Consider the following 17,204-nt stretch of genomic DNA (forward strand, 5'->3'; position numbering starts at 1 on the left):
TGATGTGATTCCTTTTATTCTGTTGTCAGAACCATGAGCAGGCACAGGTAAGTAATAAATGATTCTGATTGTTATTTTATATCCATACTGTATGTCTTCCTCTGTAAATACCTGTTCATGTTGTGGCTATTCAAGTAATAGGATAACATCAGTGAGGGTCTGAAAGAAAACAGAAAAACATCCTCTCCATTCGCTAATGCAACACCTGGTATTACTGTGTCAATACTTCGCTTTTATATGGTACTTACGTGATTTCCATTTCCCACGTGGGCTCTGCAGTCAGGCTGCTTGAGTTTACATCTCACCTCCTCTTCTCACCAGCTCTTTGACCTCAGACAAATTGCTTCAACTTGTTGTGCCTCAGTTTCTCACCTGTACAACGGAGATGATAGGAATAGTAAGTACCTCCCAGGTTTCGAATCCAGGGATCCAACCAATCGCAGAACAGAAATATTTGGGGGAAAAAATTCCAGAAAATTACAAAAAGCAAAACTTGAATTTGCTGTGTCCTGGCAATTATCTACATAGCATTTACATTGCATTTACAACTACTTCCATAGTATTTACATGGTATTAGGTATTATAAGTAACCTAGAGATGATTTCAAGTATACGGGAGGATGAGTAGGTTGTATGCATATACTACACCATTTTACATATGGGACTTGAGCATCCTTGATTTTGGTATCTATAGGGATCCTGGAACCAATTCCTACCAACTGCATGGGTTTTGTCTCTAGCAAGAAAATTGAAGCTCAGAGAGGCTAAATGACCTTCACAGGTTCTGAATTCAGGGCCAGTGGTATTTTTTAAGACACATGAGAGGACTTCCCTGGTGGCGCAGTGGTTAAGAATCCGTCTGCCAGTGCAGGGGACACGGGTTCGAGCCCTGGTCCGGGAAGATCCCACATGCCGTGGAGCAACTAAGCCCGTGCGCCACAACTACTGAGCCTGCGTTTCTAGAGCCCACGACCCACAACTACTGAAGCCCACGTGCCTAGAGCCGAGCCCATGCTCCGCAACAAGAGAAGCCACCTCAATGAGAAGCCCACGCACTGCAACGAAGAGTAGCCCCCGCTCACCACAACTAGAGAAAAGCCCACACACAGCAACAGACCCAACGCAGCCAAAAATAAATAAATACATTTATTAAAAAAAAAAGACATGAGAAATGGTACATGTTTCTGCTGCTCAAGAGATGCCTTTTAAGGGAGAAGTCATTGCCTCTTGATGTGATGCAACGGGAAGTATACAGGGTCACCTACTACTGGACTGTCTTGCCCCAAATGTTTAACTGGAATGAATCACACCTTTCTACAAAACCTCAAATTTACAGGATACAGAAGGGATCAAGCGGTCCCGTAAACGGTACCACAAGAAAAAACAAGCAAATCCAGGACGTGGGAACATTGTGCAATACAAACTGGTTGTGTCTTTTCAACAAGCCAATGCTGCAATTAAAGAAAGGCAGGAGAGGTGGAACAGCTGAGGATGGTTCCGGGTTAAAAGAGACAAAACAAACCCAATGTGCATGGTGTTGAATAGGATTCTGATTTGAACCTAAAGGGTAACCAGAGACTTGCATGTGTACAGAATATTTAGACAATACTACAGAGTTATTGCTAGTTTTGTCAGGTGTGATAATGGTTATGTGGTTATTTTTTGAAGAAGCAGGTTGAAGAATTTAGGGGTAAATTGTCCTGATATCAGTTTACTTTAAAATGTTTTAGCAAATAAAAATACATAATAGGGGAATTCCCTGGAGGTCCAGTGTTTAGGACTCCACTCTTTCACTGCCAAGAGTCTGGGTTCAATCCCTGGCCGGGGAACTAAGATCCCACGAGCAGTGCAGCACAGCCAAACAAACAAACAAAAAACAAATATGAAAAATATGATCAATTCTTGAATGTAGGTAGCGAGGTGAGTATACGGGGATACTTGTACTATTCTTTCTACTTTTATGAATGTTTGAAATATTCATGATAAAAAGGAAACAAACAAAATAGACAAAAGTGGAGCTTTTTAGAATGCAGAAGCTGTGTGTTAAAAGTTGTTGCAGAGATGGCCTAGCACAGCACACGTCCAGATGTCCACGCAGTGATGGTGACACACTGGACAGCTCTGCCTGCCACATCTTACACATCATGTATATTTCATATGGCAAGGACACAAAAGTCCCATTTAAAAAACAAAACTAAATGAAAACACCCTATGCTCCTAAGGAAAGCCTCTCTAGCCATTCCCATAAAGGGCCAAACCTAAACTGTCTGTGTAGTATTTAGATGTGCAATAAATAAACAGTGGGATGGTATCAATAATAATACGTGTGTTTTATGTAAACGTATTGGAGCACCAAGCAATTTTTTTTTTTAATTAAGAGGGTGGTTGATGATTTTGGTAAAGATGGATCCATAAGTGGGGACAGAACTAAGAAAAATCTATAGAATTTGAACTCCCGATTCTGGGCTCTGCTCTAAGCCACTCATTTACAAGTGAGAAAGTTTGAGCAAAGTAAATGTATTCACCTCCAAGTGCATAAAATCTTGATTTTATTCTCAAGCCAAGTTCAAGGAAAATCACAAGTTTTCATTTCATTCTCTAGCAGTTTCCAAAAATAACATCTTAGATATATACCTCTTAGACCAACCCACCATCCCAAGGATTTATTTTAAGCGAAGGCAAAACTGGAACTAAATAAATTCGTTTTTTTTTTTTTAATTTTATTTATTTATTTATTTATTATTTGTTCTTCGCTGCGTTGGGTCTTTGTTGCTGCGTGCAGGCTCTCCCCAGTTGCGGCAAGAGGGGGCTACTCTTCGCTGTGGTGCGAGGGCTTCTCATTGCAGTGGTTTCTCTTGTTGCGGAGCATGGGCCCCAGGCGCGCAGGCTTCAGCAGTTGTGGCGTGCGGGCCAGCAGTTTTGGCTCGCGGGCTCTAGAGTGCAGGCTCAGCAGCCGTGGCGCACAGGCTCAGGAGCTCCGCGGCATGTGGGATCCTCCCAGACCAGGGCTCAAACCCATGTCCCCCGCACCGGCAGGCGGACTCTCAACTACTGCGCCACCAGGGAAGCCCCTAAATAAATTCTAATTATCGGAGCATAAATCTCAGTCTTAGAAAGGATCCTTCTAATTTTCCCGCCTCTATCACTCAAGGACACAGCAGTGCCAAGGAGTGACCCAGAGTTGTGAGTAACTAGCTTTTCCACCGTTGGAGGGTTTCTGAATATAAATCTCTACTTTATGTAATTATATGAAAAAGATCTGTTTTCAAAGAAAAGGTATGGCTTTCAACCCCTGCATATAGTACAAATTTAGAACTCTAAGAGGACAAATATTACCCCAATTACCGAGTTCTAAATCTCTCTCCTAGGTTGGACAGAACCTGAATAGCTCATAAATGTTGCAAAAAAATGACCTTTTCAAACCAAAAATGCCGATTATGATGGTGTTATTACTTCTGGGAATCCAATGTGTGACTCTCACAGGAGAGAAGAGGCACGTAGGAGCCTAAACATTTTCACCAACATTGTCCATACTTGTCCACACTGTGATTGACAAGCTTCCTAGAGAAGTTCCTTGCGTTTTAAACTTCTTTGAAAATCCCAGCTTGCACACCATCGGATTCCTTTCAGGACTCTTGATTTAACACTTTGAAGAGGCCGGACTAACCTGCCATCTAAAGAGAAAGAGAATGAATTCAGTGTAACAGACACAAATCCTCTGGAATGATCCTTCACCCAACAGTTCTCCAAACAATTTAAGTGGGAGCATCAGATACTTGGGCCATTCTGACTCACTCATGGAAAGAAGAACATTTCTGGTCAAACCCAGATGTTTTCTGACTTACCTGTTTGTTCAGGCTTTCAGAGGCTCGTGCCACCGTGACCACCAATCAGCAGGTGGCCACTCAGCTCCCAGGGCGTGGCCTTGGGCTGGAGCTGGAATAGGGCAGGGGTCCCCCCCTTGCCATTTCCCAAGCGACAGTAAACAACCCAAAATAGCATACAGGTTGGCTTCATGTACTTCCAATTTATTAACTCTGGAACAGCCAAAGAAAGTCTGAGCTCGCTGGATTAAGTCCTGAAAAATACTATTTAGACGAGGACAACGTGTTAGATTCAACCAATGATAGCTTAGGCCATGCCAGGCCCTGGACTAAGCAGTTTACAGACATTTCTCATTTAACCTTCTGAAAAATCTTTTTTTTTTTTTCTTTTGGCTGTGCCACGCGGCATGTGGAACCTTAGTTCCCCAGTCGGGGATCCAACCCGTGCCCCCTGCATTGGAAGGGTGGAGTCTTAACCACTGGACCATCAGGGAAGTCCCCCGAAAAATCTTATGTGGATAAACAACAAGGTCCTACTGTATAGCACAGAGAACTATATTCAATAGCCTATGATAAGCCATAATGGAAAAGAATATGAAAAAAGAGAATGTATATATGTGTATAACTGAGTCACTTTGCTGTATAGCAGAAATTAACACAACACTGTAAATCAAATATACTTCAACTTAAAAAATGAAAGAAAAACCCTTATGAAATGGGTTTTATTATCCCAGTTTGTTCAGCAGGTTGGAGAACTTTCCAGAGGGAGTGTGGGTCTGGAAAGAGGTCTGCTCCTTCGCTAACTGCCCTGCCCTGTGCCCCTCCCTGAGGTGGTGGTGTGGGGAAGGGTGAGGCAGGGGGAAACTGGGCGAAGCTGAGTTACAGTGCTGTGTTCATCTCTGCTGTACAGCAAAGTGACTCAGTTATTCATATACATGCATTCTTTTCCATTATGGTTTATCAGAGGATATTGACTATAGTTCCCCGTGCTATACAGTAGGACCCTGTTGTTTCTCCATTCTATGTATACATCTGCTAATCCCAACCACCCACTCCATCCCTCCCCCAACGCCCTCCCCCTCGACAACCACCAGTCTGTTTGTAAAGAGACTTCTTAAAGTCAGAGATGAGGAAGGGCATGTAGGAATCTTTGCTTCCAGCCTCACAGTCACGTGGGGCAAATATCTGTCCCCACTTCACTGTAAGATTAAGGATGGCCTTCAGTTCAGTGAGTGTAATTCAGGAAGCAAGGTGTGTGTATGTGTGTGTGTGTCCACACACGTGTGCTGGATTAGTGATTCTGTGCCCGGCCCGATGTCCACGGCTGAGGGGATGTGGCAGACAGTGACGCAGACCAGGTCCACGGAGAGCGGTGCCGGGTAGACAGAACGAGAGTGCGCTCGCCTCCTTGGAGTTTACCTCTGGCTGCTGGGGTCCCCGCGGGCGCCCCATGTTTGAGGTGTGGATATGTGGCTTCTGCAAGACCCCAGAGTCCACTTGCATTCTTCCAAGGGAGAGGTCTTGGTTCTGCTGCTCACTAGTTGCCTGATCTTAGAAAACTCACCTAGCATTTCTGGACCTCAGCTTCCTCCCCTGTTAATACAACAGGGCACACGGGGTGATGCTCTCCAGAGCTCTTCCAGGTTGGCGTTCTGTAACCCTGATGTCAAGGCTGGGATTCCTTTCCATGCTGGGGGGCTAGGAGTCGCTTCAGGCCTCATCTTGGGGCCACTCGTGCTTCCCCGGGATCAGCAACACAGACCCCACACGTCCCTTCTCGAGGGCTTGATGGTGTAATCACACACCTGTGAATGATGGAACATTGGAGGAGGTGGGATGGGGAGAACAACACCATTAAAGCCAAGCATGGTGTTCATTTCCTGCCTTCTTTGGTTGCGTATTGCATGCCTACTAAGTGCCAGGCACTGTTCTAGAATAGTTCTAAGCAGACATGTTCTCGGCTATCACGGGATTTAAATTCCCAGAGCTTTAGCATTAAACAGTGATTAATGAGCACAGAGAATTAAGAATTAGGAGCTGCTTTCCTGAGGCCAGACTCCTCCAAGGGCTTCTTCCTGGTTTCCTGACTTCTTCCTCTCCTTCCCGGCTTTTCTATCTAACTAATCTTTTTAAAACAGCCCTTAGGCTAAAATACCTCTAATGTCTTTCTCTTGTACTTTTATCCTGTAATGAAATCCAGGCTTCTCAGCTCACCGTGGAGCCCTCTGCAAATTCGAGGTGACTACGTTTCACCCTTCCAGCCACCGCTCACTTTTCTAAGTCCTTCAAACAAATTTGTCTACTCATGGCCTCCCCAATCACTTCCTGAGTTTTTCTGCTTCCATATATTCTTCTTCTTTAAAGATTTATGTTGTAGATTTTTTTTTGATGTGGACCATTTTTAAAGTCTTTATTAAATTTGTTACAATACTGCTTCTGTTTTATGTTTTAGTTTTTTGGCCTCCAGGCATGTGGGATCTCAACTCCCTGACCAGGGATCGAACCTGCACCCCCTGCACTGGAAGGCGAAGGGATATGTAATGAGTTGGCAGTCTCACCTCCATTTTCCCCCATTTCATCCCTCTGAGGTAACTACAGTTTTTCCCTCCAAATTTACAGGAAAGTCACAAGAATAATTGATACAGAGAACATTCTTCTGCATATCCTTTACCCAGATTCACCGATTTGTAACATTTTGGCACGTTTGTTTTCTTCCTCTCTCTCTCTTTCTCTCTTTTTAACACACATATTGTCATCTATTCTTCTGAGCTATTACAATAGTTTTCAGACATCCTGCCTCTTTACCCCTTGATGTTTCACTGGGTATCTCCTAAAAACAAGAATATCCTCAGTATAGGTATCAACCTCAGGAAATTTCACAGTGATACAATACCTTTATCAAATCTAACTTCCATACTCCAATGTTTCCAGTGGACCCAATTATGTCCTTTATAATTATCTTTTCCATTTTCCATCCAGTACAGGATCTGTTCCAGGATCATATATTACATTTAGTTCTCATGTTTCTTTAGTCTCCTTTCATCTGAAACTTCAATTTGTGTTTGTCTTTCATGCCAGCGACACTTTTGAAGAATAAAGGCCAATTTCTTTCTTTTAATTTCCAATAATAAAATATTTTGTATTTGATCATTTGTATATATTTATATTTTAAAAATAAAATGTTTTGAATCTTCCTGATGTTTTCCATATTTTTTAAATGTCATTTCAGTCCCTGGTGATGCCTCTCCATCTTTTCAAATCCTACTTGTTCTAGGTTCAGTTATAATCCCTTCTCCCCTGGCCTTTGCCGGAGGCCAGAGAATACCCCGTAGACTTTACGTCTGCCATGCACCGGCACTGTGCTTAGCATACACAGAGCCGTTAATACATATTTGTTGATTAATTGATTTGGGGCTGAGACATGAGTACCGTCTGCTGCAAAGACAGAACACATCAAGCAGGCTTAGCAAGTCAAGATGGGTATCTTTGTTGCCAGTTGCTTCTGGGCCTTGCAATTATTGAGGTAACTTTTGGATTCAAAACTGGATCCTTGATTGTAGATTTGCCACACCATGGAACTGTAGGGAAGTTGTTGATCTTTTTTTAAAAAAGTTTCACAATAGATAATTAAGAGCGTGAAATGAAAGTAACTTTCCATGCTATTTTATTCCTCCGAATTTCAGGAAACTGAAATAGTGTTCAGTTCAAGAAAAGGTTTCAGAGACTAATGAACCAAACAGCTCAAGCTGCAATCCAGTATATTCAAATACAGTCTGTCCTTACGTTATCAAAAACATATAGGAGGTTGAAGGCTAGTGTGTTCAGAGAATAGGCCCTTCAGAGGAGATGCTAAATTATAAACTGAGAAGAATGCTTTCATACTAAGCACTATCCATTTGTTGACCTCAAACCAACATTTTTGCCCTTGCCCAAGAAAGCTTTAGACTCTTATCAAGTCTTGGTAAATTTTGAAAATCACATGGCTGTTCAATGCCTCCATGTGGTAGAAAAAATAATTTAGCTCTGTCCTAGCTTCCTGTGATAGCAAGGTTAGGACCAATACAGTTGCACAATGCTTAGCGTCCTTCAAAGGGATCAGTGCTTTTTGATAAAAAGGCCCGTGGAAAAACGACCCAAATTGAAGATAAAAGCCCCAGGTCTCATTAGGCTTCATGAACTGACCCTTCTTTGCAAACCTTCCTTATCCTTCTGTATAAGGAATGGCCTTTTCAGCAAAGGAGCATCATAAAATAAAACAAGTGGACTGAAATCCACAGTGACTCCACCTTTTCAGAAAAGCTTTATAGAAATTCTTTTTACATGCCAAACATAAGTTTTTTTCTTTTGACAAAAAAAAAAAAAAAAGGAAATCCTTTCTATCCAGCCATAGGGTAACTTAAAAAAATATATATTAATAAATGTTTATATATTATTAACAAATTTGCTTGGCAATTCTTTGGATGTGAAATTGGCCAAAGAGAATGGTCACCTTTATGAAATATTTGAAGTTCCGTGTAAGCAACAAGCCAGAAATAGGTGTGCTAGAAAGTTAGACAGGGTCTCTTTCTTTTGAATCAACCGTGTCATTTCACTTCCTAGGGATCAGTCAATACCTTGATCTTCAAGGGCTTCTACTTAAACGTACTTGATACTCTAAAGATGCCTTGAAGAAGAGGATTGGATCATTCTGAGAATCAGGAATAGGCATTAATAAAAACTGGAGCCCACTTTTTCAAAGCCCAGGGACGTCACAGTGTTGCACCACATGGCCTCTGTGGCTGAATGCGTCTTTTAAATGTAGATTGAGCCTTCCTATCAAAGCAGCCACTGTATATGGGCACATTAGCCCGCACTTGACTTCCCCAGCGTTGGGGGCAGGGGCCGAGGGATATTGTCGTGGTATACCCTTTGGTTTCTTTAGGATAATATAGCATGAGAATGTATCACCTACTTAAAATATACCCGTCAATATGAAATAAAGAAATAATAAGGATTATTCTCAGAATGGGGAGTAGGGAACTTCAGTAGGGGTCATTAATTGATTCAAGTCAATGTTATAAATTCAGTGATTCCCTTCACTCGCTTCCATTTTTTTCCACTTTCCCACCTGTCTTAATTGTTAATATGTTCTTTAAAATATTATCAGAATTCTTTTATATTTAATATATTGTTCTTCAGTGTAATTGAGACTCTTTCCACCACCACCCCCCGCCCCCCAACATTGCCAGGACTGGCAAAGTCGTCATGGGCCACAGTCACAATTCCACCACTGACTTAACTGCTTGACCTTGGACAAGACATGGTGGCTTCCTTTGCTTTAATTTCTTCATCTGCAACATGAGGAGTTTGAATTCAAAGCTATCTTAGGCCCCTTCCTGGAAATAAAATCCTGTGATTCTTCGACCCGATCTTTCTCTTAGAAGGTTTCCTATATTGTCATCAATTCTAAGTCATAAAGACCCCGTGTCCTAACAAAATTCCTGAGAAGTAAAATAAGGGTGGGATTATTAATACTCTGAGTAACCGTTAATAAACCACTTTTACTATAGATACACATTTCATCCTTCTTACAACTGACCAGCGAGTACAGCGCAGGTATTGCCCTTCTTAGCTGAGGAAAGGGAGGCTTAGAGAGGTCAATTTATCTCCTTAGGCCTTGCAGCTAATAAGCAGAGAGCCAGAAGATTGCAAATGAATTATTATTTTTTTATGACGGAGACAACTGTATATGTAAAATAATCTGAATATAAAGAATAGTCTTTCGAGAGCAGCGGATTCTTTTCTAAACATTTTGAGGTTGTCATTCCCCCTCGGCAGGTCATTCCCGAACCATAAAGCACTAACCAGGGTTAGAGATAAGAAAGACTAGTACACAAAAGAGAGCTAGTGTCCCTCCATACTAGCTTGGGAAAGCGCTTCGCTATAGAGGAGGGGCCCTTCCATTACATGATTTATTTCCCCAGGGACCAGTCTCATCCAAGCATCAACAATGCAACACAAAATACCACGTTCAGTTTTTTTAATATTATTATAGTTAGTATCCAAATATATGATTTATGCCAACCAAAATTAAAGAAAAAATTCACCCACCGTCCCAGTCACATCATCAAATCAAACCTCTTCTCCTGTATTCTCTGCCAGCTCTCGTCTTGATACATATACGAGTTTTTACTGGTTGTACTCACAGTGTGGACATGTATTTTAAAGTATCAGGAACCCAAAATTTTCGTAAGAGGAAGTCTCAATTTTAATAACTATCTTCAGATTATTTTTTTCATCCCAACTGAGTTTGTTTCATGTTTGCTCATTGTTTTCTCTCGAATTTATATGTGTTTTTTTCATCAGAAGTACAAAAACTATACAACCTGGTTTTGAGGAGATTTGGGGGCATTGTTTTCAAATAACATACAGCAGAGAATGTTATTATTTTTATATCCTCTACCAAGACTCCTGAAACCAAACACACGCCTGGCATCTTTTCAAAATTTCTAGGCATTTGAGTGACTGAGGGACTGCTCCGAGGTAGGAGGCTGAAACGATTACCTATACGGGTTTTTCTCAGCTTTTGGACCCCTTGATTCTACGACAGTTCTTGGTAAATACAGCTTTCCTGGTAAGGACTGAGCAAGAAGTCTGCACAATTACTTTGAGTCTTAATAAAGTTGGAGTTTCCTGTTGAGTGCTAGAAGGGGTTGAGGTGGGTGGTAGTAAGAACGCTCGTTTTCCTGCTTAGTGGATATGCCACGGGCTTTATAGCTTGTGTTGTCCTGTGGTAACTGAAGCCACACTGTTGCCATGGAAAAGGATGGTAATTTGAATGAGACAATTTAGAGTGGCCCATGGAAATCTGACTGGACAGCTGCTGAAAGCACCAGACCTAGTATGTGTGACACCACACCTATCTCTTCAATTTCCTTCAACTGAAATGACCGATAAGTGAGAAACTAAATTGTAACTTGATGGCTTAATCTTAAAAAAATCAATCTTCGTAAAAATACTAAATAAGGAACAATTCAGAAGAATTAGGACTATTATAGAAATATTATGATTATTTGAAAAGCATTTATATCGCCGCTGCAGAAGGTACAGCAGGCCCCCAAACTTTAATCCAATTTCCGACACCAAAAATTCTAAATCCAGTCTCCTTCAGTAGTATAGGGTTTATTCCCATTGATTTCTCGCATTTGTGAGGCTGTCACAGTCGGCTGGTTTTATCTGTCACGAAATCCTTTGTATCCGTTTTATAAAACACCACCTCTTTCTATAAAAAGTGACTGGAAGAATCCACAATCGTAAAATTGCACGTGCCTGAACAGAAAACTCCTATCTTGGGATTTTCTCACAGGCGTGCCTAAACCGACCTCTGCTCCTGGAAGGTAAATTGCCAGAGGGAGAAGCCAGGGTCAGCCCCCAGGAAACCCTGTTGCAGGATTTCTAATTTCGCCCTTAAACTGATCACTTTTTTAGGAGTTCCCGGGCATTCTCTAGTCCAAAGTCCTGGCCACCAGATTACCATCATTTTTTTTTTTTTTTACCAATTTGCCATCCCCGCCCCTTCCAGAAGCCCTTTTGGGAAGAACTGCCTCTCGTGAGTGCCCTATTCCATACAGTTCTCGGCGCCCCCCCGCCCCCCCCGCCCCCCCCGTCTAGGAACGACTTCCCCGCTCCAGCCCAGGAGCCGGGGGTCCCCAGACCACTTGAGAGGAAATTCACAGCCCTCGCCCCCTGGCTTGGCGTCCCGGGTGGTGAGGGCACCGGGCTTCCCGGGGTCCCCCGAGCGCTGCTCGCGACCCCCTGAAGGTGTCCAGTGGGCGGGGAGCGCGGGTGGGTGGGACCGGGCCGGTGGGGGAGGGGCGGGGAGGAGGAGGAGGAGTGTGTGCGAGCGTGTGTGGCTGGGGGAAGCCATTGCCTGTTTAATAGTTGCTGTTGCTGCACTTCCGCTTCTCTCCCAGCGAGAGAGAGACACGAGTGGCCAGGCCCAGCCGCAGCCGCAGCAGCAGCCGCGGCGGCGGCACGGAGCAGCCAGACACAAAGAGAGGTACGGGGATCCCCCCGCCGCCAGCCGCCCCCCGGCCGCGCCGCCGGGCCTCGGGGACACTCTTCGCCGCCTGGCACGGGGCCGGGGGGCCGGAGAGGGGCCGGGCTCGCCCGCGGGGGATGGGCAGGGACCCCCGGGCCGCGTGGGGTGCGGGGGCAGCCCGCGTCGGGGGCGGGGGGGCGCCGAGGTTCGAACTGTCAGCGCTGCCCCGGGAGCCCCCCACTGGCCGCCGAGGGGGCCGGGAGCGGGGGAGGGGAGGCGGGGGAGCCCCGTTTTTCCCCGGGGCGGGGGCCCGCGGGGATTAACCCCTCCGGGGCGGACGGGCTCATTGTTATTCCTCCGCCGAGGAGGCCGACTCCCCCCGCCCCCCCACCGGGGGTGCCGATTGGGCGTGTGCTCGGGACCCCCGCCTCGGCCGCGCAACCTCGAGCCGGACGGCCGAGGGGCGGGCGGCGCAGAGGGGCGTCGGGGCGCGGCGGGGGCCTCGGGCCTCGCCGCCTCGCCCCCCCCCTCTGGCCTCTCCCTTCCCCCACCCGGGCACCCGCTCCCCGTCTCCGTCCCCATCCCCCCTTTCGGCTTCCTCTCCGCCCTCCTCTCTTCCCAACCTCGCCAAACTCCGCTCCCGGCCCCCCGGTCTCCCGCGACCCCCGGAAAGCCGCCGAAAAAACAGCCCGGGGCCGGCCGGCCGGCCGCCGGGACCTTCCCTGCCCGCTCCGGCCGGGCACCCCGCGCCCCCGCCCGGCCGGTTGTTCCCCTCCCTGCCCCGAGGGGAGCCCCGGGGGGCGAGGGAGGGGCTGCTCGTGCGCCCCTGACCGTTTTCCCACCGCGTCCCCCACTTGGGGCCAGAGATAAACAAGCAGCGTCCGATTTGCAAAAGCCGTGGTGGGCCTGAAGACTTTGGAAAGCGAGTGGAGGGCGGTGGGCGGCCGGGTGCACCCCGGGCCAAAGCCCTCCTGACAGCGCCCGAGTTCCTTCTGTACACTGGCTGCATGGTTTGTGTGTTTCTGTTTTGTTTCCCTCCCCCTGCAGGGGCTGTTTGCGGGGTGGGGTGGGGGGTTCGCTATGTCGGATGACGATTCGAGGGCCAGCACCAGCTCCTCCTCATCTTCGTCCTCCAACCAGCAAACCGAGAAAGAAACAAACACCCCCAAGAAGAAGGAGAGTAAAGTCAGCATGAGCAAAAACTCCAAACTCCTCTCCACCAGCGCCAAGAGGTACCGTACCCCACCCCCCAACCCCAGCAGGCTTCCTATTTCCCGAACGGACTGCCTCTTGCTGCATTTGGTCTGCCTCCGAGGAGGGTAGCTTAAACGCTCCCCATGGGTTATGTGTTTTTAAAAAGGAGAAAGAGGGCCTTGGAAGCCCTAATGGTTTTTCTCTGTTGCTTCTTCTGTTTTCTCTTTAAATCGTGGTCCACATGCAGCTGTTGTGGCTTGCCTTTCCCATATCTTGCTGCAGTTTGTAAGAATCCGTGTTAGTATTATTAGTGACCCCCAAATCTGATTTTAGATGACTTGTCCTATTATAATCACTAATATGTGACCCTCCCCAAGGCTGGCATCCCACTTAATTACTAATACCTGCCCGGACAGCTCTATCACAGCGAATTCTATTACCATCTTACTTCCTTCTCACCTGTTGCACATATGATCTGTTTCACAAATTGCATAAGGAATAACTAACTCACATTAGCAGAGTAAAACATGTAATAGGTGGAGGTAGATGTTTTCGGATGGAATTTAAAGAGATGTTTCTGATTTAGAGAGTTGAGGCAAGTGGATGAATCAATAAACGATGTAAAATGGTTGTTTAGGCTATTTTGGGGATTCTTTGTTGTTCTCTTTCAGAACTTCAGTTTACCAAATTTCAGGGGAACTCAAATTTTTTTCATGCTATTTTCTCTTCTCTTAGGCTGTACAGTTGTTTTTTGGTTTTTGTTTTCAAGATGAATTCAAGCAGTGGCTCTTTTTCTTTCCTCTCTTCCTCTTACGTCTCTGGAAGAAGCTACTTTTTACCTTAATCTTTTTTCAGTAGCAGTATCCTCTGATCCCATGACCCTTAAAGTAATCTCTAGCAGATTCCTGGGAACCCTCATACCTTTTCATAAATCCTTCTGCTGTCAGGTGTACAGTCATTAAACTTTAAAGTGGCAAACCAGAAAGATAGTAAGGAATCCAAATGGTAGGTTAGAGAGAGATATCTGTCTTAAAGAATGTAAAATAAAATGGAACATGAGGCTTTAGATCTCTCCACTGAGTAGTGAGCCAGAACTCTCAGAGTTTGAAAGTTTGTCCTGTCATTCTCCCTGACTTGAAATTTGGAAGGTTGGTAAAGTGCTTTGGTGACCTGACCATAGGAGGATGAAGGAATGACTTCAGCTTATTGTAAACAGTGTAGAGGTGTAGAGTTAAGTGGCAAGATGTCTTGGCAAGATTGTTCTCATTTTCAGAGGGCTAGTTTGATTGCGTCTCAGCTTCCCAGGAGTCCTGACTGGCTCTCCTTGATTAGCCCTGTGCTGGTTCTCCCCCAGAATTTTGGCTTCTACCCTGCCCACTTTGGATGGGCCTTTCCTTAGTCACCCCCCGCCCCCTTGCCCCAGCTTCTGGGCTCCTCTTCCAAGCTGAGGCAGCTTTTGGCCTGACCTAAAGGTAGAATATGTGCTTTAGGTCATTAGTATTTTCATATTTTGCTGCATGTCCCTGGTGTACATGAATATATTTGGGGATAAAGGCACAGGCATCAAATATAAAACAGTCTGCTTTGTGTCAGCAAATTACAGAGGGGATTTTTTTCATTAGACACAATTTGTCCATATATGCTAAGGAGGTTAAAAACTCATTTGGAAATGCTTGAGAAAGAGATGGTAGATGTAAAACAAACGAAAGGTGGGAAGCTACCAACGGTACTTTTATTTATAAAGTTAACATCAGCTTTAGCTCCCTGGGAATCTTGCTGAGAGAGTGGCTGTTAGTGCAAAGCAGAGCTATGGTTAATGGTAAAGGTAAAAAAGTGGAGAGGGACAGTGTATCCAGGAAAGAATAAGGGGAAAAGTGATGGTAGTGGGACCCTATAGATGCTGCTCTGGGAAATGGGTTGGTTTGGAAGGTAGGTGTTGCCCATAGAATTGGAAGAGGCACACACACCAGGAGATAGAATGAAAGAGAAACCTGAACTGGCAGACGGAAGGTTACTTAACTGCATGTTCGAAACGGCATGTTGGTTTTGAGTCCACGCGTAAAGGAAAAGCCCCCATCAAGGGTGGTCTGGACAAGAATGACTCTGGAACGTATGTGTGGGTTACTCTTATGAATCTTTTACCAGTACTCTAGAAATGGTGCGGGTGTTGGTTGTAGAGATGAAGTGGACAAAGCTGTCTGGCATTATACTTTTTAGGTGTTAAAGAAGCAGCTACCTTTTCAGTGAATATTTTATAGGGAGAGGTTGGGTTGACAAGGAGAAGTGAAGTCAATGTGTGTTTTTATAAGTTGTGCTCAGGAGGAGGTTATTTTGGCCCCTGTACATAGGTCTTAACATATACAGTCATTCTAGTAGATGCAGGTAAAGAATCAGGAAGCCAGGGTTCCAAACTTTTAGTCTGACATGCAATAATGAGTCAAACAGCAGGGATGCCAAGGTCTCTGAACTGAAATGATAATTGATAGCAATAGAATTGAGCAGGACACAGCTAAGTAGGTATCAGAGATAGTAGTGAGCAAAGCCCTTTCTCAAGTTCACCAGAATTTGTAGGGGACAGGAAATGTCCTTCAATAGGAAAGTTGAAAGAACTTCCCTAATCAGCACCCCAATCAGAAGTAAATTTCTCTTTACTTATAAATGGAAAGAACAGTGTCTTCTAAAGACACTTTTAAAACAGTGTCTTCTAAAATATTCCCCATTGTATCTAGCCAGCCTGTCTTTCTACCTTCAGAAAACCTCTGGGAAGAGAAAAGCATCCATTGCGATTGTGTATGTGTGTGTGTGTGTGTGTCTGTGTGTGTGTGTGTGTGTGTTAGTTTTTTACTACTGTGCTGCCTCGGTGAGATTTTTAAGTTGTAACGTAGCCCTTTAGGGCTTTATATGATAGGAGCAGGAAAGGTTATAAAAATAGAAGGCACCGTTTATAAGGTGGAGGAGGCTTAAAGGCCTCAAACTTTGTCGTAGGAATTGATGGTCGAGGCGCCTAGGTAAGCTGAAGACAAAGGCCATGGCTCGGTGTGAACTGCCGGGTGGCGTCGGCCTAGGGGTGGGGGATGGGCTCTTTGTGGAGTCGCGGGCCGCTGCGGAGATGGGAAACTGGGTGGGGGTCCCGGGCTCTGAGCCGGTGTGGGGTGCAGGCCCAAGAGAAGTGAGAGGGTGTCCGGGCTAGAGCAGGGCCGGGCAGGTGAGCCGAGAGGGCGGGCGGTGCACCTGTGCGGGCCGCGGGCCGGGGTGTCCGGGAGGCAGGCGGCGGTTGAGCTGTGGGATCCCCAACCTGGCCCGAGGCTCTGTCCGCTGCCGGCGTGCTTGCGGGCAGGGGGGCGGGGCCGCCGGCGGGGGCGGGGCGGCCCACCGGGGTCCGCCGTACGGCTCGCGCCGCCCCCAGCCCGACGGCTGCGGCTGGTCAGCCAGCGCCCGCGGGGCCTCGCCGGCAGCGGCCATGTTGGCTTCGTCCCCGGGGACGCGGGCGGCCTGGGGGGGGCGCTCTGGGGGGAGGGGGAAGCACCCGAGGTGCCCGGCGGCCTGGGAGGGCGCTCTGCGGGGGGGGGAGCACCCGAGGTGCCCGTGCCCGGTTGCCTGGGGGGGGCGCTCTGCGGGGGGGGCAGCGGAACCACCCGAGGTGCGGGACGGCCTGGGCGGGGCACTCTGCGGGGTGGGAGCACCCGAAGTGCCCGGCGGCCCGGGGTGGGGGGTGCTCTGTGGGGGGAGGGAACCCGAGGTCCTGGGTGGGGGGGCGACCGCGGGCTCCAGGGTGGTGGTGGGGACGTGCTCTCTCGTCCCCCCCACACACATTGTGATACAATTCCGGAAACTAGGTGCGAGTGAGGAGCTTCAAAACGATTTCCTAAGTGGAAATTGGTGGGAAATAGCCCTGTCGTAGTGCGTGAGGCGGGATTCGAACCCAGGGCGGTGGAGGGCCGGGGCTCCCGCCCGGGTGGGGCCGATTCTTTCCTCGCGGGGTGCAGGTCCTGCTCCCCGGCAGCTCGGTCCGCGGCGGCGGGGGGAGGGGGTTGTCTGCCCTGCGGGGCGGCCGCACACCCCTGATTCTTTCTCCCCCCCTCGCTTCCTGTCTCCAGGATTCAGAAGGAGCTGGCGGACATCACTTTAGACCCTCCACCCAACTGCAGGTGAGCTCCCTTTACATTT

General features: G+C 46.8%; 1 protein-coding gene across 1 annotated transcript in view; it reads left to right on the top strand.

Annotated features, from left to right (window-relative positions):
- The first annotated feature begins 11,704 nt into the window (after positions 1 to 11,704).
- The window catches only part of UBE2E1 (ubiquitin conjugating enzyme E2 E1), an 82,068-nt gene continuing 76,568 nt past the window's right edge, over positions 11,705 to 17,204 (top strand). Inside the window, exons 1-3 of the mRNA XM_081235586.1 lie at positions 11,705 to 11,861; positions 12,891 to 13,075; positions 17,135 to 17,185. Of these exons, the coding sequence (XP_081091712.1) occupies positions 12,924 to 13,075; positions 17,135 to 17,185 (203 nt within the window). The 5' untranslated portion in view covers positions 11,705 to 11,861; positions 12,891 to 12,923. The remainder of the gene's footprint in view (positions 11,862 to 12,890; positions 13,076 to 17,134; positions 17,186 to 17,204) is intronic.

This window comes from Mesoplodon bidens (genome assembly GCF_964165515.1).
Source record: "Mesoplodon bidens genome assembly, chromosome: 5".
Classification (NCBI taxonomy): Eukaryota; Metazoa; Chordata; class Mammalia; order Artiodactyla; family Ziphiidae; genus Mesoplodon; species Mesoplodon bidens.